At 34.9% G+C, this 25,930-nt stretch overlaps 1 protein-coding gene across 4 annotated transcripts in view; it reads left to right on the forward strand.

Annotated features, from left to right (window-relative positions):
- The window catches only part of LOC135195506 (spermatid perinuclear RNA-binding protein-like), a 76,173-nt gene extending 56,999 nt beyond the window's left edge, over positions 1-19,174 (forward strand). For 2 of the 4 annotated variants that reach the window (XM_064221731.1, XM_064221735.1), the window contains exons 4-8: positions 2,072-2,217; positions 2,376-2,528; positions 2,676-2,904; positions 4,387-4,450; positions 16,738-19,174. In XM_064221731.1, coding sequence (XP_064077801.1) covers positions 2,072-2,217; positions 2,376-2,528; positions 2,676-2,904; positions 4,387-4,450; positions 16,738-16,867 — 722 coding nt within the window. In that variant the 3' untranslated portion in view covers positions 16,868-19,174. Of the gene's footprint in view, positions 1-2,071; positions 2,218-2,375; positions 2,529-2,675; positions 2,905-4,386; positions 4,451-12,826; positions 12,880-16,737 lie in introns of those variants that run through there. The other 2 variants (XM_064221733.1, XM_064221734.1) reach the window with 2 other exon arrangements.
- The last annotated feature ends 6,756 nt before the right edge of the window (positions 19,175-25,930 follow it).

A 25,930-nucleotide genomic window follows, 5' to 3' on the forward strand; every position in this document is an offset into this window, starting at 1 on the left:
GCTCCTTTCTCCTGGCACCAGAAGCTCGAGTCAGGAGTTGATTCGCTGACGACGTTGGGTTGCGTTGATACACCCCCAAGGTTTGCTTAGATTGAATCGCCCAGGCAGTCCAGACACTCATCCTTCAGCGAAGAATAGTGCCTTATGGTCTTCAGGGTACAGCCTTGCTGTCCTTGATTCGTCTGACTGGTCAAACTGGTCGGTCACCTGACTTTAGTACAGACGGACTGACTGTGCATGTCCAGATCGAAGCTTTCAATATGGAACTTAGACGTAGTCTGAAGTTCTTGATGTCAAAGCATTCGAACCTCTCCTACCTGTTAACTTCTTGCATGTGATCAGGAAGGCCTTCTTCTAACCACCCTAGATACGACAAAGAGGGTTGAGTGAGATTTTAAGCCATCGTCACAAGTTTTGGCTTTAGAGAACACAAGGCGGTGTGCTCTCTAACCCTTCCGTTGTGGCCTAAGAATGGTAAACCCGTTTTTGTCCTTGGGCCAGGAGCTTGGAAGCAAGGATGGCACAAGTTAGTGGGCAGGAGCCAGAGAGAGTCCTGTGCCCTGTCGGGTCTCTCAAGTTTTATCTACATAAAACTCAAGAAAGTCGAAGTCATTCGGGCAATCTGCAGTGTTCCGAAAAAGACCAGACTTGCCCATATCGAAGAACAGCCTGGCTTTAGTGTTAAGGAGTTCTTTCAAAAATGCTCCTTCATTGTGTTTGCACAAAGATTTGAAATCTTTTTATCTGAATGCTCACGAGGTGAGGGCGCGGCCTCGGAAGCAATTTCAACAGAGCATGGCACTCAGCAACATCCTGAGTACCATGTTTTAGCGAAGCAACTCTGTGTTCACTTCACACTCCCTGCGAGATGTGAAGATGGCATATGAGATCTGCTGCTCGCTAGGGCCATACGTTTTGTCTGCAGACACAATCTTGGGGGCAAGAAGTACCACTCATCCTATCCTGTAGAAAATGGTTAGGAAGAGCTCTTAATTTAGTTGTTGAGTCGCCGACAACGGCGACTTCTTAACTCTTAAGCCTTAGTTAACACACCTTAACTTTTTGTGGCTAGGTTGGTCAGGGTGGTGATATATATATTTATATATATATATATTTATTTTACTTCTTAGCCCTCATGGTATGGTCAATATGGTCTAGTCACGTCGTGGTCTCGCCCCTGTTGACAGATCATCTGGAGTGCACCAGCTATATAGGTCTCTACCTCGCTGGCAACTCTAGTAGCACAAGCAGACTTACGTGGCAGTAACCACGAAGCCAGCTATGCTAACAGGTGGAACCAAGATGTAAATCATCTGCATGCATTTGTTTCCCAAAATCCTTCTATTCTGTCCCTTCCCACCTCCAAAGGTGGGATTCAGCTATATATATCTGACAGGAAGTTTCATGAACAAAATGATATTGTTATGATACAATAAAGTTTGTTCATACTTACCTGGCAGATATATATAATCAAGTACCCACCCACCTCCCCTCAGGGGACAGTGGAAATAAAAATTATGAATAGAAAATGGGAATGGTTCCTGATACCCGCCTCCCAGCGGCGGGAATGGGTACTAACCACCTGGCCGACCACTGCGTGTGTCGGAAGTTTTTAAAATTCTGTCGGACTTCAGAAAATACAGCTATATATATATCTGCCAGGTAAGTATGAACAAACTTTATTGTATCATAACAATATCATTTTTAATATGAAACTCCATACCTAGTCATTGTAGGTTGCAAGGTGGACATTGGCTTAGAAAGAGCTCTCCATACTTAAAAATGAAATGCTATCGTTGTAGTTAGAAGGGAAATGTGCTGTAGGTGTTTGACATGTTCGTACCTTTGATGCTGGAAAAAGCTGAAGATCACCTGGTTGACATTCCATATAATTTCAATATAGTATACATTTTTGACTTTACATGACTTCTATTCTAGGATGTAAAATTAGCTTCAAGTTTATGGTTTAGAGGGAAGTGCTTTCCTCATGAAGTTGAATGATCAGTGTTCTCAATCAAAACTACGTATTATGTAATGCAATTTTTGGCTGCAAGTACTTTCTGTTTTCCAGGTCCTTATCCAAAAAAGAAGAAGAACCCACTTCAAGGTCAGAAAAATCCTGTCAGTTTTCTAAACGAGATACGCCCAGATGCAAAATTTAATGTTAGTGACATGGAAGGACCCAGCAACATGCCCACATTCAGAGTATCCTTAGAGGTAAGGCCATTTAGAGTATCCTTAGAGGTAAGGCATTTTTTTTTCATATGAGGTTATGAATCTTATAGATAAGAGGAACCACTTAAAAGGTTTGATTTTATATATGAATATTTTACCTAAGTTAAAGTGTGTTTATAAAAATCAGTACTTTTTTCCAGTTTGACGGTGAAACATATACAGCTTCAGCAAAAAGTAAAAAACTTGCAAAACGATTTGCTGCAGAGGCTGCCCTCAAAGTTTACCTTCAAACACCAACAGCTATTCAGCTTGGTTACAGTGAAAGCATGATTGAATTCAGTGATGGTGCTGAGGTAAGGGCAATTTTTTATAGTTAATGATTATCCGTGCTCATGTTCATAATGTATTCCCATTGTTATTGTGATGTTCATCATGTAATTGCCTAATTTTATGTAATTTCTTGTAATAGTAATGGTGATGTCATGTTTTCTAACTTGCAGGAAGCAGTTACACAAGGAAATGATGTCGAATCTGACAAGAAAACTACTACTACGACAGATACCAAGCCAGCTACAGACGATGTAGCATTACGAGGGAAAAATCCTGTCATGTACCTTAACGAATTACGAAAAGATGTAGCTTATGACTTAAAGGAAGAGACAGGACAGGCACATAACAAGAACTTTGTTATGAGAGTAACTGTTAGTGGGCAAGAGTTTGAAGGTTCAGGTGCGTCCAGTGTATTAAGGATCTTTAGTTTACCCTATAATCATTGTCATTGATCAATGAGTCACTTGTAGAATGGCACAGTACATTGGTAAATATTTTGATGATAGTTTCATTGATTTATTTGGTTAATTCCTGTTTCATTGATTTGTTTGGTTAATTCCTGTTTCATTGATTTGTTTGGTTAATTCCTGTTTCATTGATTTATTTGGTTAATTCCTATTTCATTGATTTGTTTGGTTAATTCCTGTTTCATTGATTTGTTTGGTTAATTCCTGTTTCATTGATTTGATTGGTTAATTCCTGTTTCATTGATTTGATTGGTTAGTTCCTGTTTCATTGATTTGATTGGTTAATTCCTGTTTCATTGATTTATTTGGTTAATTCCTGTTTCATTGATTTGTTTGGTTAATTCCTCTCATGAAACTAGTTCCTGAATAGTACAGTTAGTAGGTCAACTTACCATTTCATTGTTCTGGCATTCTGATAGGTGGTGAGCCTAACCTAAACTGTTCCTAAAACTCATTTAGTTTCAGAGATTTATCTTCACAATGCATCATTTGTAAAAGTTAATAGTCTAAAAAGTATCCTAATAATGTAGCTGAGATATGTTAGATGTTTACAAGATGTGTATAATCAATCACTCACTCAAGTTTCATACAAAGCATACTATTTATACAAAAGTATTGAGAAAGAGGTGCCATGGTATGCAGATGCATAGTCCATTGTAACAGTTGCAGATAAGTACGTATACATAAAAATATCATAGTATGTAATGGTGATAAAAATATCATAGTATGTAATGGCGATAAAAATATGATAGTATGTAATGGTGGTTCTGTCAAATTTACCTCATTGATTGTGGGGTAAGTCCAGTGTGGTTATGGTAACTTAGGTGTCAGAGTTGAAGAATTTGATTTCTTTAGCCAAAAATCTTAGGAATTTCAGGTTGTGCTTTTTAAACCTAACATTTTGGTATAATATAGTCTGTGGAAATTTCCAATATGTAAAGGAAGTTGTACACAAAATCATATAAATTTGCCAAGCCTTGTGGCAAAAGCACAAAAAATGCAATAATGCAATTTAAAATTAAGCGTAAATTCTTTACACTAGTAGATACAGCACTGTACAACATGGTAGGTCAGGTGGCCTGGCAGCAAAGAACTCAACTGTTCATATTAAGTACGTATGTGAAAGAATCCGATATTTGAAGTCCCAATATGTTGAGGTGTGACTTTCCTTGAAAAGTGAACTTTGGAGATGATTGATTATTTGGAATATCATTTAGTTGCTAAACCTTATATATAAGCTGCACTGTTTGTTTACACCAACTTGTGAATATGTCAAACCTTTTAACTTTTTTTCACGTGACTTTCATATATGAGAATGGTATTGAGGCGGTTAATTACTGAGAACAGTACGTACACTTGTCATGGTATTAACAAGCATTGTGGAAATAATATTCTATTTCTTTTGGTTTTGCAGGCCAGAGTAAAAAACTTGCCAGAGCAGCTGCTGCCCTAGAAGCCTTAAAAGGACTTGGATTAATGTAAGTTGATTTTATTATTTTTATCCTTATTTTAAGATACACAAGTCGTTTGACAATGAAGTTTTCTCTCGCACCATTGGAAGTAGTACAGTAATGACAGTTGCACAGCACTCTCAAAGCAGTTATTTTTCTTTTATGCCTTGTCAGCCTTTTACAGATAATTGGTTTCATTTGTTCTTTTCACTGCACTGCTATTTACCTTACATCCACATTGTGATGTCACATTTTGTTCCCATATTGATGGAGGAGTCCTTTGTCCCTGCATATGAGGGCCAGGAAATTGGACTCCTTGGTCTAGTCAAATTATGTTTCAAATACAGTATAAAGTTTTTATCTTAAAATTTTTAGGAGTATTCAAGTCATCCCCCAAATAAATCTGTGGAAGTTGAAAATGTTGAAACTTATCTCATTGTACACTGATGTAGTAACCAGATAAAGTAGTTAAGGTACAGGCAGGTTACTCCCCAGCTGAAAGTCGTCTTGGTCAGAATACATTTTTATAAACAGTTCTTCTTAGTTACCTGTTTTTTTTTTCTTTTAGTTAATACATATTTTTTCCAGTACCAGAACTTGGTCTTTTGGATTATTCATTTAGTATAGTTGTAGTACTCATTTTGTCTATCCAGAATTATGCATGCACCCCTATGCATCATAAGAAACATACAATGGAACTTGAACTATCAAGGTTACAACGTGCAGTTGGTACTGCCAACTTCAAATATTCATTTCATTTGAAGATTTGATGTTGTATTGTCCTTTCTTTTAACTGAATGGTATTTGGTGTTCATGGCAGAAACGTCTGCAATTTGTTGGTAGTTAAAAATTTTGAAGCATGTCCTCACAGGAGTTTGTAATTTTTAGTGATAGAGAGGTGCTTAGAGGTTCTTAAAAAAAATTTCCCAAAAGACCCTGTTTCCAGCTGATTGTTATCATTCCACAAATATATAAAACTTTTATGTAGGCATTAAGGGAAATTAAAATGTAGATAATGCACCCAAAACTAAATTAAAAACTAAATCAGTACCATTCTTATCAAGTTATTTTTAATTAAGGGCAGACTTTGTTGTATTGAATAATAAATCTGATCTTAAATTAAATCTTCAGCCAACAAAATGAGGGTCAACTATGGTGTTTCCTTTAAATGTTATTGTAGCTCCTACACAGTCGGAGAGAGAGTCAAACTGGGTACAAGGTAGACTTTCATGTATGTGCCTGAGGAAGCTCATTTGCCATGCCAGCGTCTCTGTTATACTCCATGTTTAATTTCAGTCGGACATGATACAGGGTACGTTAGATGCACATAGAAAAGAGTATTCCTTCTGTTTGCCCATCAATGTTTTTTTTATTATGCTTACCTTGCCATAGCAACTCCTCTTACAAGATTGAAAGTTCACTCAAACAAAGAGTGCTTGGGCAGATCATGCATAGTCAGTGCCATTGTGCTACTTTGTAGGATCAGTATCTCAGCAGGGCTATCTCAGACATGTCTCGCATTTTCATTCTTAATTCCCTATTATGAATTACATAGTTACTAAAGAAGGCCACTAGTTGAAAGATTTCCTATGTTTCCTGTCTGTTACAATACTATTCAGAATTTTTGTACCTTCCCATGTATTACTTATTTATATCCATGGTCTTTGGGACTTACAATGCAGGGCTAGCATGGGTTGCCTGTGGGCTCATCTTTATTTCTGTGTACTTTTTTGAGTTTGGATCCTATTTGTACTTAAACTTACAATTTTACACTAAATGTCTACTTATACTACTATGTTCCACTATTGTTTCCTCCTTCTTCCCAGAAGAAACCCAAGACTTGCTCTTCCATGAATAATTGTTCATGAAGGTAACCAACTTCCACCTGTCTTCTTTATGTGGTTAAAGCAAATACCTGATCTGTGTTTTTGAGAAGGGATAGCTTAGCCATTAATTAGAAACATTTTTATTGTCAACCGCTGACTTGTTTTAGCTTTTAACCATAAGTTTTTTTTTTCCACAATGCTTGGCCTGATTCTATTTTCCAATCCAATCCAGTCCAGTCCAGTCCAAATGACAAATTAATTTAGTTCCCTTGTCAGATTTTTTTCTTTATTAACATTCTACAGATGAAAACAACTAATGGGGCTATCCAGTAAGAGCAAAGGGAAATAACTATGCTGACCAATCAAAGGACTTGAGAATAATTTTTTCTTGCCTTGCTGTTCATTAGCCCGCATAAGTATTTTTCTATTATTAGAAACTAGTTTTAACAGACCACTAGACTGATAAGGTAGCCCAAAGGATTTGTTCTCAAAGGGGTAACAATTTTGATATGGTGACATTCAAGAAACTGTACTACTAGTTGAGAAGAGACTGAATTGAATGCATAAAAAGTAAATTGCAGAAAACAATAGAACTAGGACTGAAGGATGCTGCAAGAGCCTTGAGTACAAATAGTACAATGGATAGTGTATGTTCACTGTACCTTCTTACAGAAGAATTGGAGGACTCCATGATAATCAACAAGGCACACACACAAACACACTGAAGCAAAGAAATCACAGGCAAACAAAGCAACCGGCTTGGAAAGGAGAGTGCAAGCAACCACTCCTCAAGGCGGTCAAAGAAAGACTGACATGGCACGGTGTTCTATGCCTGGTTGGTGACCAGCTTCCACCTTGTATATGCATGAGTTGCCAGATGCCACAGATTCCTTGCTTTACAATCTTCGATTGTTTTCAACTGGTTTCCAGCTGGCGCAAGATTATCCTATCCTGTTGTTAAGACCTCAGGTTTGTCAGCTATGAAAATTACAAATTGATTAAAAATTTGTCATATCAGTCTTGCACATGTGAAAAAAGAATTGGGCTTTATCTTGAGATTATGTTTTTGGAACATCATAGACATTTTTTCTACTACAAACTTCAACTTATTTGAATTTTTAAAAGTTTTTAATACTTATGCTGCAGTAGAGTATAAGTATTGAGCTTAGAAGGCATACAAGACCCAGTATTACAGAACTAATTAAAGAAAAATACAGTATTGCCAAGTAAAAAAAAAAAAAAAAAAATTAATGGGGGATGGATACTTAAGGGGCATGCCGACAACATAAGGCCCCATTGTAAAGTAAGTGCTTCATTCTACCTTATGATTGAAGTGATTTGCTTAAAATTTTTACCACTTATTTTACCAAAAAATAATACAAGTGGGGGTTAATAAAGTTATTCAACCTCTGAACTTGAGTTTTGCAGTTGAAGAAAACTTTTGAAACAGAAAATATGCAAAAAAAAAAAATAATAAAAATAAAAATTATCATACAAGATGTAAAAGTTTTTATTCAATTTGCCGACACCATAAGTCACCATTATAAACTAAGCGCTTATTGCTACCTTATGATTGAAGGGACTATTTAAATTTTTACCATTTATTCTACAAATAATACTGAATAAACACAAGTCTTGTTTCAGTCTTCTTTGGAATCTAAGCTTTTCAAAAAGTAACTTTTCAGGGAACAGCAGAAGAGAAATTTTGGGCAAAAAAACTAGAAACAATAACCGAAACCCAGTGATAATATAGGTCATCAGCGTTGATATTTAGAGATTGGCTCCGATAAGTGGGGATTGGTGCATATTGCCACGGGAAATCGAGTTATCATTGTTGCTAGACAAGCACTGTGAAACCAGAGTGAGCCTGTATTTTAGTGGGGAGCAATTATTTTTTAATATACAATTTTTTGCAGAATTGTTTTTCATGCCTATATATATATATATATATATATATAGTATATATATATATATATATATATATATATATGTATGTATGTATGTATGTATGTATAGGTGTATATATATGTAGTATGTATGATGTATATATATGTATATGTATGTATATGTATATATATATATATATATATATATATATATATATATATATATATATATTACATATACATATACATACATACATATATATACATATACATACATAAATAAATATCGAGCTACAATGTCCTTTAATATCTAATTCGCTCTACCTCGGAATTAATATATTTTCATATATGCTTAACCGAAGGGAATTTTTTCTCGATAATAGATTTGCCTGGACCAGGGCGCGAACCTATGGATCCTTTCAAACCCAGGAACGGCGGTGGTGTAGTAGGTAACGCTTCACTGACGTTCCTGGGTTTGAAAGGATCCATAGGTTCGCGCCCTGGTCCAGGCAAATCTATTATCGAGAAAAAATTCCCCTTCGGTTAAGCATATATGAAAATATATTAATTCCGAGGTAGAGCGAATTAGATATTAAAGGACATTGTAGCTCGATATTTGTATATGAATCACGGAAATGTGATATGACTTATACATACATACTAAATATATATACATACGACATACATACATACATATATATATATATATATATATATTATATATATATATATATATATATATATATATATATATATATATATATATATATCTATATCTATAATCTATATCTATATATCTATATATATATGTATATATTGTATATATATATATCTTTATATATATATATATATATATATATATATATACATACTTTCTTTCACAATACCATAATAGCGGTGAACAAAGTTATCTATGAACTGACCTAAAAATTTCTTTTAGCAATAACATTTAAGATATGTTTATTTACTTGCAAGAAGGTCCATAATAGTGCACGTATATCTCAAACTTGATCCAGTCTAGGATCATTCATAGACTCTTGCGTTTATAATGTCGTTCACAGTGCCATACAAATGAACAAAATTGTTCATGAATCAATCTAAAAAAATTTTATTTTAGCAATGTTTCTAGATTTCATAAAACAGTCCATTATTATTAGAAATAGTAAGGATTAGTTTATTCAGACCTCTGAGCCTAATAAAGACTCTTCTTGGATTGGTAAAAAAAAAATTACTTGATCTTATCCTGAATTATTCTTACAGACATTTTTGTGACAAGTTTTTCACAATTAGTGGTTCAGTGTCATACAAGCAAGGAACAAAATTGTCAATAAACCAATCCAAAGATTTTTTTTAGCATTATCACTTCAGGATATGTTTATTTAAACAAAATTGAAAACTGTGTACTAAAACTAGATCATTCCTCAAACTTAGGCTGTCAGCATGGCCCTTAAGGACAAGAGTTGATGGATTGAGCTGTAAAGTTGTAAATGTTTTATGCTATGTGCAAGTGCATGGTGTACTTTTCCAGGTGAATCACATTGAAGAAATAACATGAAAATTCTTTACCACTGTGTATTTAGTATGTGTAACATTGAACAGAGGGAGAGAAAGTTAAGATATCTTGTAATGTCTATGTAATTCCTTTGTAATTTTTCAGTTTGGTGACAGAACATATTGGAATGTTAATCAGTTGTTGAGTTACGATGTTCCTTATTTGTATTACTAGATGGAAATTTTTTCAATATTTTGCATTTGTGTATAAATATATGTATGTAGGTTCAGAAGATTTTAGAGTTCTTTATTGAATACTAAGGGTTTTATTATAAAGCTAAAATCTTTAGTTCATAGTTTATTTTTCACATTACTCATATTTCACTAATTTTTTTTTCTGTATGGTCACATTACAGAATCTTTGATGCGTGCCTCCCTCTTTAGTTATGTATTTTTGGTTTTTTATTTTCAGTTTTCTGATTTTGAGTCAACATCCATTTGGTTTATTTTGTAGGTTTTGATTAATTTAAACTTTTCTGCCCTTGTTTTGATTACTACAGTCACTACATTGTCTCTGGTGAAAAAATCCCATTTGGTAAATACTTAACACCTGTTGAATTGTCTTTGTGTGGGGGTTATCAGTGTTTATGGACCTTGTGAAAAAACAGCAAGTCATAGTGTTTTTCTAGGTTTATATGGGTTTTTGTCTGGAGATATTGCTTATCGTTTAAAGTGGAAAAGGTTTCTTATTCATTGTTATTGGTATTGGTTTTAGTAAAAAAAAGAAAAATACAAAAATACTCAGGTTGAAGGAAACTGTTTAAAAGGTTTTGTATGGTGGTTGATTAATTATTCCAGACAAGTCTGCCTAGAGCCCATAGGACAGTTTTGCTGTTGTACTTAACAGCACTGGAAAGAGTGATAACTGTGCTGCTCTGAAGAGTGACAAAAGTAGTATCAAAGGTCTGTGTAGGTGTGTGTGTGTTAATTGCTTGGCGAGTTATTGATTTCATGCCGTTTTGAAGAGTGATACAAGTAGTTGCAAATTCTTTGTATAGAAATCCTTTTAAGGTGATATCAGTTGTTGAATGTATTGGTTATTGAAGCTGGGATTTTTAAATTCTGATTTTGAAAAAAATGAGTTAAACAAAAATGTACTCCCTACATTTGGATCACCACTACCATTACAATAGTGTTGTTACCTTGTTATGCCTGTATGCCTTAAATTTCATGCAGGCAGTATGATTGCTGCTTAGTAAGGTGATTTTGTCCTGTGCTTGTTGGTTTGTAATAGGGTGTTCTTTCTAGTGACATAAGTAGAGTACTGTGTTGCTGGAGGCGATTCTGACTGTTAGTTTGGTAATTATTTGGTTCTACCAAGAGATTCAGAGCCTTTGTCCCAGTGTTTTCTGGAATAACTTTTTTTTTCTGTGCATTTGACAAAGATATTACTTAGCCATATTATACTCTACATCCCTACCTAATTTTTGGCAGCACTCATTATTACTCTCAGTAGAAAAAAGTCTATTCATAAGAGTAAAATAAAGGAGCTGAAGCCACTGGCGGATCACTGTAGTGTATGGGTTCAAAGTTATATGTGACAAGCATATGATGTCCTGACCCCTCCCACAAAGTGATGACAACAAACGGCTGTCTGATATTCTGAATGAATATTTGTACCTTGTCAAGGCTTCAAGAATGGCAGGTATGATAAGTCATTTCCCCAGTGCTTGGCTTGAAGTCTAAGTTCTACATATAATCCAATCTAATCCTATGCAATTGTCTATTTATTGCAATGATCGTCACCGTCATATTAGGAAAAAGAGTTATGACGAATGCCAAAGTTTTCTTTAATTTATTTTTAAATATATAATTTTTTAATGAAGAAAGTGATAAAGTAATTTCTCGGATTACTTGTGGAAACCCTTTTCTTTAAGGATTCCAGCTCTCGACTTCATGGCAGAAATTTTATATAAATTACAACTACTACTACTACTACTACTACTACTACTACTACTACTACTACTACTTACTACTACTACTGCTGCAGTGTAAACAAGGAGTATTGGTTGTATTTCATTGTTGCCAGAGGTGAAGACTTTTTCACGAATAGCCAATTATCCATCGAGAAGGAGGCAAGTTAATGACGTCATAGGTTACGTCATTATACCTTCGAAAGGCATTCCTTTGAGTTTGCTGGCAATATCTACAAGAAGTCTGTGTCACTCTTGTAATTACCAGAATTATGCAACTTTCGTAATACAGAATACAGTAAAAAATTAGGTAGCAATGTAAGATATCCTGAGACAAAGTGCCACCTTTGTCATGTATATTGATGAAATTTTATTCCGGAAAAACACTGGGACATCGGCTGTGAGTCTTATAGTAGTGATACGTATAAATAAAGTACTACTGTGTTGCTGAAGGTAATTGTGACTGTTAGTTTGGTAATTATTTGGTATACCTGTGGTGAGTCAACGATCTATCTGTAGTCGGTCTGCCGTATTAGAGCGATTCATTTTGATATAGACTAAGGTTGTTGATATGATTAGATAATAAGAACTTTTAATATTCTTGTGCATATTTTTATGTACATTTTTTTTTTATCATACCATGTATTGTATTTTATTCCTTCAAGATTTTAGAGGCTTTGAGTCAGATGGTTTGTGATATGTCTAATTTGGTTGTTGCTGACATTACAGGATCAGTGCATTGTCATCTTTTTCTGATGTCTGTGGTTATTAATTTTTGAACATTTGTCAGTTGTGGAGTTAATTAGTTAGTTTTATAGCAAGCAAAGCAAGTCTAGTAATTTTCTTTTGCGGAGATTGCTTTATTCAGTTTATATGTAGTTCATGTGAGTAACAATTTTATAGAAATATACTATAGCTGGGAAATTACTGGTGATGCAAAACTGTTAGGAAAAATCACTTGTATATCTTGAAAGTTTCATAGGGATGTTCTGCAGTTCTATGTAACATTTAATTTTGCACTTAATTAGTTCACTAGGGAGAGAAAAAATGTCAGCCTGTACAAATTTGTCGCGAAACATTTAATCTCAGTGGCCGGAAGCTTTTCAAATACTGGACTTGAATGCCTCTTAATCTTCAGGGAGCAAAATAAATTTGTATGGTTAAGTTTTAAGTGTTAGCAGCCATTTGCTTTTTAATTACAAGTTGGTATTCTTTTTGTCATTTCAGAAATCAAGAATAGATAGACCTGGGGCATCACGCTGCTGTATTTACCCTTAAGGTAAATACTGTATTCTATGTAGTTTATAATTTTAGAGTAGCGTCTAAAATCAAGCCTTAAATGCAGGTGTTCATTCACAAAAAGATATTCTTACCTCTTGAAGATCTCTGGACTGATATATGAAATTCAAAGCATTTTTATTGATGTAAAATAAATCCAGTTAGTGAATATGTACATGTTGTATTGTAGGTTTAGTGTTCTTTTGAGTATAGTAATTGTGCTTCTCAAATATTTACAATGTAGCTCAACAATTGTTTTGTTCTATTTGGGTGTACTGCCTGTGCTAAGTAGATAACAATTTTAAAAGTTCATCATTTTTTAATCTTAATTTGTTAAACAGTACTGTTCCTTTTGTCTCTTCCTCTGTCCAAAGCCACAATGTTCGTAATTTTTAGCTCTGAAAATGCATTTTATCAATAAACTCATGAAAATTGTGTATAACCTTTTTTTGACGCGAGCACAGGTGTTGAAGAATGAATTTCTTTAATTTAGTTGTTTGTAACTTTTTGTTTGCCGTATAAAGTTTTTAAAAGAAAAATACAGCAGTTCAGTTATCCAACTGTGTGTTTCCATTTTTTCTTTCTACTTCATCCTTAACATTTAATGCTCCACATGATGATTGAAAAGTTATATTTCTCAGGAAAATGGGATTTATTATTAGGAAATTGGCCGGTATGATGGAAATTGCTTTGCTTTGTAGTTTTCTTCTTAAGTGTTGTTTAGTTTTTTTATTTTTTCCTCTTTTCTGCAGCTTGCTGGTTGTTTGTCCTTATCTTTCACTGAGACCATCTCCTTGTTAAGTCATTTCATCCCTCAACCATACTTTTTTCTCAAATCTTTTATTCGTACTATTATGTATATTATATATATTTGTATTTAGTTTTACTTAATATTTTACAAATTTGTATTTTATGTTGTTTTGGTTTAATGTATAATAGGTGAACACTAGTTATGGCCTTTATGAAATTCTGAGAAACCTTGGATACTAAAGGGTAGAAAAAATATACCAAAGAGTGGAAATATGGAAATTAGGAAAACAACTTTGATATAGGAAAGTGAATATCAGGGAGGCAAGACTAAAGAATATAATTATTGCTGGTAAGAACAAAAAAAAAATCATCAAAAAGTGTACAAGACAGCAGAAGTAGTATGCAGTGTAACATCCGGTGAGGAGTATTTAGAAATATGAAGTAGAATAGAATTGGAGGGAGGAGAGCTACTATCCAGGGTAGTGAAGTGGCTGATGAAAGATGAATTGTTGTGAAAGACTAGAGTAGAGTATTTAATGGATGAAAATTGAGAAATTAAAGTTAGAAAGTACTGGGATGATTGAGGCAAATTATGGCATGAAAGAGGGACCAGTAGGGAATATGACTAGATGGAAAAGTCCCTGAACCATCTTTAGTAACAAAATTTGATACAAGCTGTACAAGAGTGTGCCAGAATATAAGAAAACCTAATAGAGGGAGGATGGGATCAGATTGTTGAGAGAAGAGCCTATAGGAACGATGTACATAGGAACGGGATGCACTACAGTGTAGACATATTAAAAATAGTAAGATCGCATGAGCATGTTTGAAAATATTAGTGTTTGGGGAATGACACAAAAATTATTAAAATTGGTAATTATCAGCTTCGCTTCATGCATGAGAGGTCAATAACAGAAACAGGCTTTCTAATGAGGGATCTAAAGAAAAAGCATCATGCAGCTAAAATTTATTTGTGGATTTTGAGAAGAATTTGGCAGAAAACTGAGGCAACAGATATACTGGCATTACAGAAGACTCGTCTAACTAGTAATGTTACTTTACCTTGACACAAGAAATAAAGTGAAGAAAGTAGCTAGTCAATTTTTATGTCCATCAAGGATGAATCCTTGTTATACACAAGTGACGTAGTTTGCTGCATACTCTAAGGAAGAGGTGGAAATGCTGAAAGAGAGCTATTGCAAGATGATTGGAAGTCAATGTAAGCATACAAAGTAGTTGGAAAGGAAGCATAGAAAATATTATAGTGGAGAAGGAGACCATGTGGTTGCTGTGTACCAAATGTGATATTCACAAAAGTAGTTTATGATTAAAACACAGACATGCAGTAAGAGATTTTTGATAACCAGAATGTATTAGAAGGGTTAATGGGAAGGAAGGGTGGTGGAGAACCATACTGTGATCATGACCTGGGTGGGACATTGGAATATGAAGCATGGCTTCAAAGGGACAAGAAGAGTGGCTGCAGTCTTGTTGAAATGGAGAGGTCATGCTCAGCTATCAGTCAATACAAATATCCCCCACACACAAAATTTTCCTTGCCTACCAATGCTTCTGTTTTCACAGCAGAATTCTGTGCAACAGAATCAGCCATTAAAATTATTAGATATATACCATAGCAGAAAAAAGTAATAAGTTTGTGTGTCTTGTTATAATATAAGCCTTGTAAACCATAATTTTTTTTTTTACTTAATCTACTATATATGAAGATGCTAAAAATGTAAAAACATGTTGAATTCCTGTCCATGTAGGCATAAAGGAAGTGAAGAAGCCAGTAAAGCTGGCAGAGCCGCAGGTAGTGACAAAATGATGTGTAGGTATATCTATTATCTATGACATAACCTCTAAACCCATTACGTATATAGTAATTAAATGGTAAAATATATGGAAATATGAAGAAGCCACAACCAAAAATGCATCAATCCTAACGTTGGAATATGAATTCATCGTATCAAAAGGCCAGCTCCACATGATGAATGATGATCCAGTCCCTGCATGTGTAATTATTAAAAATACAGTAGACAGTGAATGTCAAGTCTGGAAAAACTCAAGAGATATTTTCTTCTCAATTAATAAAATTTAAAAAATTTTCAGGGAGCAATTTATTTAAAAAATAAAATTAAACATTATCATTATACGTATTAATAACAAGTCCTTGGGCCAGCTCAGCTGTCAGGAATGATAATAATACCAATGACGATGACTTAGTATTGTTACCTAAAGCCTGTACTACTCTGGGCTCCAGAAACATAGGTACTGACAATGAAAATGAGGATACTGAAAAGATGAGACCATAGAATTTTAAAATTCATGGCCAGTGTGCACAGGAAAGTCTTATTGAAACAAAGTAGTGGTGCCATCAAAAGGAATGACTATAGATTCAAATCTCAGAGATTGAGTTGGGTTAGATGTGATGAGAAGGGACAAAGAACAGTTGTAGTCAGGATTAAGCCAATATGGAAATAACTATGAAGACCAGGATCAAGGCAACCAGTGGAACAAATGCACTTGAGAGTTCTGGTACCAAATGCACAGAACAGAGTTGTGTGTGAACTCAAACTCATTGCTTATAATGATAATCTGAAGAAACTTTGCACCCTTAATTCCAGTTTTACACAAGTCAGAAACTAAGGGTAAAAAGTTTTATCAAATCTGTCTAGAATGAATTCCCAGTTGGCCTACACCATTTTTTCATGATTTTCTGGGCACTGCTATTGGTCTTCATCCTGTTGTTTCTGAAACTTTTTTTTTTTTACTGACAATTCTGCACCTTTGGGGATTTGGACTGCTGACTTGAGAAATGGTCTTTGACACTTGAATTTTATTTTTATAAATATCTATAAGGAGCTTGAGAGTAACTTCAGTTTTTTGTCAAGCATATTATACAGTAATATTATTAACCGATGTTGCCTCTGGACTTCATGAAACCACTCTAAAATTGGACAAGATTTTGGTAATCGGCAATGTTGAATAATTATATGAACGGTATTATGAAACTGTGTGGCCAGCTGTGAAAGAACTGTGTAAAGTGGAGTCTTACTTTTGGTTTTTGTGTTTGGCCTTAATTAAAATACTTTTTCTTTTTCTTTCAGGAATAAAATCAATCCCATTAGTGAAGATAATAAAGGATACCAAATGCTGCAGAAAATGGGTTGGAGTGGTACTGGTTTAGGGGCCAAAGAGCAAGGCATTACTAATTGTATCGAACCTGTTAAGTATTAAGAAATACATTGTGGTAACTTGGGGTATAATTTTTCCTCTTCTTGGAAAAGTAAACTAAAATGTACAAAATGGAAGTTGTTTGTTTGAAAGTTCTGTTTTATGGGAACTACTTCAGAAGGACAGGTTATAATGGTATTTAATTTTGATTGCCGAAGCAAGTCTCTTCACTTTAGGATGTTGTGAATTTGCCTTTTCTAAGACATTGTGCAGTTACATCACACTTGCTTTTAAAATTGAATGATAAGATATGTAAGTAGCATAGTTAGGTAATGTAGGTTCATTGTTCATGTTCATTATTAGAAGTTCACAAGTAGGTTTGGAAATGTACTTCTGGCACTCATGATTTTCCAGTTTCAGTGTGTTACCCTGTACAGTGTTCATGCTTATTTATGTATGAATGAAGATAAAAGGTCTAAGCCTTGAGGGCAGACACATCATTTTATTTTAAATACAGCCTGTAAATACACTGAGAGTATTTGTTGGCTTTTGTTTTTACATTTTAAAATATGTAAGTATCTTTGGTTGGTATCTATGAGGGTTTTTTCTTTTTTCAGGAATGTGATAGCAAGCCCTGATTTGGCAAGACAATTAACTACTGATTTGTGCATTTTGTAAATATTCAGACTTTATGTTTACCTAATATCAAATTTTTTATACAAAAATTCTGCTAATGTTTCAAGTCACCCATCCTTCACCACTGACATGTTTACAGTAATCAGATTGAGCTGTAAAGTCAAAAGACACTTTAACCACATTATGAAGGTAATATTTGTCTCTTGAAGGATGTTAAATTTTAAACAGATTTACAGATAATGTATTCAGGAATAGTAGTGTATTGCTGTTGTCCTTTCTTAATGTAAAAAATGTATGATTCTAATGAAGGACATTTACACTATAATTTAATAAATTTTCATTTCTGTATATTCAGAAACCAGTTTTATTTTTCATTTCCATGTTTAGAAAAGAAGAAACTATTTAGACCCGAAAGTGGAGTGCTGTTGGATTGATTACTTGGCCAAAGCATAGTGACAGCTATAACACTACCATCATATTTGATTTATTAGAGTAGACGGTAGCTTTAATAACTTAGAATGATACTATTTAAAATTGGCAGAAGTGCACTAAACTAAGCTATTTCCATCAGCAATGGCATTTCCAAGACTTGAGCTGAGTTAAGCTGCCACTTTATGGTGCTGTAGATAGTAAGCATTTGATATGTATGGATACGTACTTCTAAATTCCATATGGTATATGGAGAAACATCAGTTTGTTTATTTCCAGTTCAACCATAATTCCCTCTCTAGTGTAACCTCTTACAGCATTTTAGCTCGGGGATTTTGAATTTTCTTTTGTCACTTGGATACCTCAGGAAACTATAATGGTGGTGAGGGCTTACAGTTTTCTGAATTAAAGACTTCAGTAGATCTACAGACAGCTACATAAACATTGTGGAACATAACAGCACTTAACATGTTTTTCAGCAGCTGGAGTTTTCAGGAAATCAAGAGCTAATGCACCAATAATCATGACAAAGATCCAATTTTAGCAGTCAAGTTATTTTTTTTGTGAGCATGCACTTACACCTTAAAGACTGGTAGGAATACATTATCTTTTGTACTAATATTGCAGTAAAAACTGATTTATAAGAAAGTCTGTATACGTATTCATATGCTCCACATGAAATTTGTGTGTATCGTGCTTAAAAAAATTAAGTTTTAAGTAGGTGGGGTGCCGTTGGTTTTTCAATCTGATGACTAAGTATACTAAAGTGAAAAGCCGTATTCTTGGTAAGGTCTCAATCATTGTTTGGGGAAAAAAATCTCATTAGTGTGGAACCCGTGCCGATATGTGAATAAAGGATTTAGGGATTAGTGTGTTTAATACAGCAAGTAACATGGCCCAAAAGAGTTTACAGTCTTTTACTGTGCTCACTACTGCAATTATTCCCCACCATTCTTCAGGTCTTGTTGCTACAGAGCACTATTATACATTTTTCTCTTATTTTGACTGTAGTTGTAACCAAGACTGCAAAACAAAACTGGCAGTGTTTATATCAGTTAATGAAACATAACTTAGTCTTTAGAAATAATGAAATTTGTGGAACTTTGGCAATATGAAATTTAAGCAACATTGCACTTACATAACATGCAGGAAGTCCTTGTTAATCAATCATTGTTTTGAGTCGAGTCTGCAGAGGCTCCACATGCTCAGACTACATGAATGTTATTTTTGGCCAAATTCCAGTAGCACAGATAATCTTTGATGTCTGTAAACAAAGAAATTTAATATTAAAGTATTTCATAGCCCCATCATGTTTATCTAACCCTTCTTATGAGCTGTATGCTATTTTTCCCTAATTTTACTGGTAGTAAGAAATGAGTAAACAACAGATGATAGAAAAAAGTAAATAACTTATGAAAGACTTAGAACAAGGATGACTTAAAAAAAGATTTAAAATCTCCCTGAACTTAGACAGTTGGTTGTCCAAATATTTGGCTTATGACCAAAACCAGGTAAAACTATTGAAAATACATAATTAGTTCAACCACCCTCTTTATTCCTTACGTTTTGTTGGTAGATTACCTATATAAAATTTGAGAAATACTCCTGATATCATTACTACAAATGCAAATCTTGGTTCCTGACTGACAGCTGTACTGGCTTAATGGTGATATATATATATATATATATATATATATATATATATATATATATATTATATATATATATATATATATACGTCTATATATCTTGATCACTAGTAATATCAACACCACATGATTCCACAACTTGACCACTTCCCATCCCACCCGCATTTTACCTTCTACTACCAAATTTGCATATATATCAGCTGTACAGTAACTGAGGTCATCTGGAGCACTAAAAGGCCAGACTTCTAAGGCTGTGGATCGGTAACCCTCATGGGTATTGACAAACAACAATGGCTCAAGGTTAAAACTAGAATCTTGAAGCTGGCCAACAAAAGCCACGAAAGACGAGATCTAGGGATGCTACAAGTGAAGGGGGTCGGGGTGAGAGTGACAGCAGAGATGGAGGATGTTCTTTTAGATGCTTTCCTGAGCATGTTGCAGATGGTGATCTTCAAAGCTGCTATACAGGACACTCATAAATTCTGATTCCTTAAAATTAAACAGCTCAACAAACTAATAGCAAAGTTCAAGGTTTTGGTGGAGGGGTGTTTAGTTTTCTTATCTGTACAGAAGTATAGGGCACAAAAATGTTCCAACTTGATGGTTACCAGGAGTAGAAGCAATGTCCTCACTTCATAGGAAGCAAAGAAAAAGCACTTGATGAGTGGGTTTCCAAACTCATCCTCCTACCACCAGTTAACTAGAGTACTGTACCTTGTTATTTAGATTCAACGATGATTCCAGCTTGCGCTGAACACAGTTTTATAAAAGACTGGCTTGTGTACCTTGGAGCGAACGAGACAGTACATGCATTTTTTGTTTTTATCGTGAATGTGTAGCTAATGATATTGTGACAATGAATCTTGTCTTGAAGTATTTGACTGCTTAGGTCCAGTACACGTATTAATGGGTACATGTAAATGTTTCACTAGGCTGAGTTTATACTGAATTGTTGCATGCATTTGCATAGGCTAGGCTAAATAAACTGCAAAGCTAGGTTATGATAATGAGGTCGGCTATGTACTTACAAGGCTACTTTGTATTCACATCTGACTGACATTTGCAATAACAGGGAAGTTACTACACTCAGAAAAAAAATCAATAATTATGCAAAGGTAGAAAGTGGAAAGGCTCCAACAGAGAAAACAGATAAAGAAATACAGCGAATAAACATGTAGGAGCAATAATAATAAGAAAAAACAAAATGTGTTAAATGAAAGACTACAAAACGTATCCATGTGAACCTGCAGATGAAAAATGTCCTTCACCCCAACATATCTGTACAGGCTAACCTAACCTGTATGGCAGTTGGGTTTTTTTTTTATGCAGTTTTACCTACTGAACAAGAATTTTAAGAAATATTTATTCGGACGACTGTAATTAACCCCCAGGGTCCAGTACTAAACACGGCGAAATACATTGGACGCCCCAATCGCTAGTGGATGTCGTATCCGCGGTTACGTTCCTTGCAGGGTAATTCTAAGAATAGTTCCGAACGAACTGCAAGGAACGTAACCACGGATACGACATCCACTAGGGATTAGGGCGTCCAATGTGTTTCGCCGTGTTTGGTACTAGCCCCTGGGGGTTAATTACAGTCGTCCGAATAAATATTACTTTAAATTCTTGTTCAATAAGTAAAATAACATAAGAAAAATCAATTGCCATAGTCTAGGCCACCGCGGATTGCTTCTGTAGAAATACCTAAAAAAAGTTAACAGTTAAATAGACAACTTAAAAAGTATCTACCAAAAAGCCATAAAAAATTATAGCTGAGGATTCATCTACACGCTTGTAAGATACACAAGACTATAAATAACATAAAGAGGCAACACTTGGAAAGGAGAAGCTTGCCCACCATGTTATGGATCTTATATTACACAAGAATTAAGGACACTAAACACATACCTTTTTGCCATCCCCCTCCCCCACAAACTATAACAATCTGACACCTTTTACCCTGTATGTTTTTAAAATCGTTTAAATATTCAAATACATATTCGACTCCCACGGGTTGTACATGAAATTTACATGGTGTAAAGACTTTAATCAGAGGAATTGCAAAGTGATCTTGGGAGAAGCGTGTGTTTAAACAACATAGGTTGGTGGTGGATTTGATAATGAGAGGTAGGAAACCCAAAATGAGAAAAAGATCTAGAATTAAAATTTGGGACCTTAAAGGAGAGAAGGGGGAGCAATTTAGGAGGAGAGAGAGAGAGAGAGAGAGAGAGAGAGAGAGATGGCTGGAAAGGGGAGTGGTAACAGAGTGGAAAATATCTGCAGACATGAGAGAAATATGTATATGTGGGAGAAGCAGAGGAACTAAAGCTTTTTACACCCTCAAATTAAAAAAGGTCAATTAAAAATTTTAAAAAGTAAATTTCAAATTAAAAAGGGTCAATTTCAAACTAAAAGAGATAAAAATAAAATTTATCAAGATCAAATTCAAATTAAAAAAGGTGAAAATCAAATTAAAAAAGATGGACTTCAAATTACAATAAATCAATTTCAAATTAAAATAATTGTACCTCAATTAAAAAAAAGTTTTCAAACTATTTTCCATGTACAAAGACAAAAAGGCATGGCCTAATTTTTTAAGCGCCTCAGCGGCGTGGCTGGTATGGTATTAGCGCCCCACCTCGGTGGTCGCGCGTTCGATTCTCGGCCATTCCATTGAGGAGTGAGAGATGTGTATTTCTGGTGATAGAAGTTCACTCTCGACGTGGTTTGTAAGTCACGTAAAGCCGTTGGTCCCGTTGCTGAATAACCACTGGTTCCATGTAACGTAAAAGCACCATACAAACAAACAAATAATTTTAATTTTGTAATAATGATGGAATTTATGCCTGTCAACAACTGTTCCGAGCCCATAGCAAACACTGCAATACATTACTCGTCACAATCATACTATGGAGTCTTCGTTCCCTACTGTTGAAGTATGCATATATAAATCACGAGCAATAAACTCTCTCTCTCTCTCTCTCTCTCTCTCTCTCTCACACACACACACACACATACATACATACATATATATATATCATATATATATATATATATATATATATATATATATATATATATAGAGATGTATATCATATATTATATTATTAATGAATATAGATAAGTATATTATAATATATATATATATAATATATGTGATGTATGTATATATAATATATGAGTATAGATATCTATATATATATATATATATATATATATGCAGACAAGATAAAACTAAAACTGAAGAGATACAACACATCTCATTAAGGGAACTTCTTCACATACAAGATATGTGACACATGGAATAAACTGCCACCAGCAGTTGTAAACAGCAACAATGTGGAAGAGTTTAAAAGAAAGCTAGACAAAATAATTAATGCTCTGCGAATGATTAGTAAAACCCGCTCCTAGAGATAAGTGAGCACATGTCGTCTCCTTGGATGGACTAATCATAAGTCTTTGAGACATCCACCTAATCCTTGTATCTCCTCCTTGTAGCTACTTGTAACCTGACGTGACTTCATTTTCTCAAAGAGAATCACACCATAAACCTTCTCGGGTGTACAGTAGTACCTCGGATTTCGAACTTAATCCGTTCCAGAAGGCTGTTCGAAGTACGATTTGTTCGAAATATGAAACAAATATCCCCATAAGAAATAAAGGGAATCAGGATAATTCGTTCCAGCCAACCCAAAAAGTCCCCCTTTTCACATTTTTTCTACTATTAATGTGTTCAAAAGTTGAATCAAGAGTGTAAAGTAATGAAACAGTACGTTATATGAAGTAAAATTTTCTAAATTTTATTTTTTCTGTGTACGATTTACACGAACTGTTTGGTAAAAATGGCGCCTGCTGGTTGGGGGATGGAGTGAGGAGAGACGGGAACCCTGTGAGCAAACCGAATTGGTTGCGGTATGCAAAGGTTGATAACAAAATACATTTTATTCGCGTTAGGCACAAAGATAATTAAAGGAATCGATAGTGTGTGTGTGTGTGTGTGTCCGATTGTCCGATTGGAGAGAGAGAGAGAGAGAGAGAGAGAGAGAGAGAGAGAGAGAGAGAGAAATCAGCGTGTTTACTTGGTTCTTAATTGCACGAATAGATTAATTATGCCACAATACATCAACTTACTGTTGGCAAACGGCAGACTTTTAAAACAAACATGAGGATTTTACAAAAAAATAAGTAAAGTCAAAATGCAAGAAAAGGAAAGAGAAAATAAAATAACTTTTCACAAGGAAGCCGTTTAAACAAACAATCGAAGGCATGAGGCAGAAGCTGAAAGCGGCGCCAGTTTGTTTATGACAGAGCTGAGTTACTTTTACAGTAGTAAAAATATCGTAAAAAGCCATTATCACTAGATTGGTTTTTTACCGTAACAAAAATAAAAGTGATTTGGGCAGATCGAGTGTAAGTGAAAGAAATGGGGGAATAATCATCCAGATCAGCTAATAAATTAGTCAATGGTAAGTAGAGCCGTTCTCTCGCTCTCTCTCTCTCTCCCCCCTCTCTCTCTCTCTCTCTCAGCGCACCGAACACTGACTCGAGCAAGCGTTTTTATTTATTTATTTATTTTTTTACCGTGTTGCATTTGTTTTCATGTTTTATCATTATGGTAAATTTATTGTGAAATATAATTTTTTTATGTGATTTGGTACTGCTTTTACGTACATTTTATAGTAAGGATTTTACTGCCTCTTCTTCTCTCATCAACAATACCACGACGCACGATAACTTAAAATCATGCATTCATTATTCCTAAAAAATATAAACGCTACCTCCCTCTACATCAAGTTAGCTGTGTATCACCGCAATGACGAATGATTTTATCAATCATTTGTGCTAAGTTTTATTGTGAAAAGCTTTGTTCTTTCATTTACTATTTTGTTAGTATTGTTCAACTCAAGGTCCAAAGAGTATAGGAGGTCTTGTCAGCGCTGACCCAAAATAAGCTTCTGCCAGGTCGAGAGCGTGACATCAACTCAACCTCGCCTTAGCTATCAGGAGGAAGGTCCTTTATTAATCCAGTGGACAACAGCAAATACTATACGTGTTTGCGGATGCTCTACATCAAGCGAAGCTTTTTAGAAATAATTCTCTTGACCATGGATTCATATTGCCGGATGGTACAGTTGCCTCAAAGTGTTCCTATACGGTACCCCGTCCCCTTCAGTTTCATGATAATGGTCTGGTAACACAGCAATGAAGCCTGTTTGTCTTGTAACGACGGATGTGAATGGTCGAGCTATTGATGCCAATGTTCATATTTTCTAATCACTACTGTAGACAATATGTTAATGATATACGAATAATAGTTCACCTTACCAGTGAACTGAGTCGATGTTAAACAAATAGAAAAAAAGTATAGTAACAGAGCAATAAGAATAGCAATGGTAAAATTCATATTCAGTCCTTATTAACCATAATCGTCAACCTTTGTTCCATTCAGGTGTGGCTGTGCAGGCGTTTGCTGGGATCCTACTTTTGTTCATGGTAGATCATTATTAGGTGTCAATTTCAGAACTTTATTTGAATGGAAATACGCCTTGGATTTACACAATCCATCTATTTATAAAGTAATGAAATTATAAACCGCATGGAAGGCTTTGGGGGAAAATGATAGACCACCACATGTATAAAGGAACTAATGTATCTAGTGTGTTGTCACTCCTGCTTGTTCTTTATTCGAGCCACTTCTCACCAGGGTAGCCTAGATGGAAATTTCTCTGGCCGGTATTTAACTCGGGTCATCCGAGTAACAACACACCTTAATCACCCTGATGGTCCTTATATACCAACCCAAGAGTGGATAAAAAGGAATAGTTTGCAGTCGATGTGTTTTCATTTCAGCCTTTCGTCTCGTGGGATTCGTGACTGGATTTCTTGTGCTTCAGCCTCGAATTTGTCTACTATTTATGATCCCGTGGATTTGTCAGTTCAATGAATTCAAGATACATTTTGCTATTTTTGCGTCCTTGTCCATTAATTTTATTTTTGATGAAATTTTAATTGAAACTGAATTTGATTAGTTTTTTGTGTGAAAATGAGCACCAAACTAATCTTGAAGGGAACACGTAGTTCATTTGGCTACATCCACTATAATTGTTATTCATTCTTTTTGATGTTTAACAAGCATTGTTCCTGATTCCAGTAATTGCAGCTTTGTATTATCCTGACCCTTCCCTGATTAGAACATCAGTGTCGATTTTTGCTTTCCTTATCGTTCAACCAACGGCTCCCCCACCCCCCACAACTGATTCTCCAGCCACCAGCACTCTCCCCCCCTGTCCCTCACCTATCCTCTAGTCCCACCCTCCCTCCATCGTCAGGTAGCCCTGCAACCTCCCAGGTCACTCCTCACGAGATGTGGTGTGGGAAAATCAGTATTCCTAAAATTTCAACGGTCACATGA

This window comes from Macrobrachium nipponense, chromosome 16, assembly GCF_015104395.2.
Source record: "Macrobrachium nipponense isolate FS-2020 chromosome 16, ASM1510439v2, whole genome shotgun sequence".
NCBI classification, from domain to species: Eukaryota; Metazoa; Arthropoda; class Malacostraca; order Decapoda; family Palaemonidae; genus Macrobrachium; species Macrobrachium nipponense.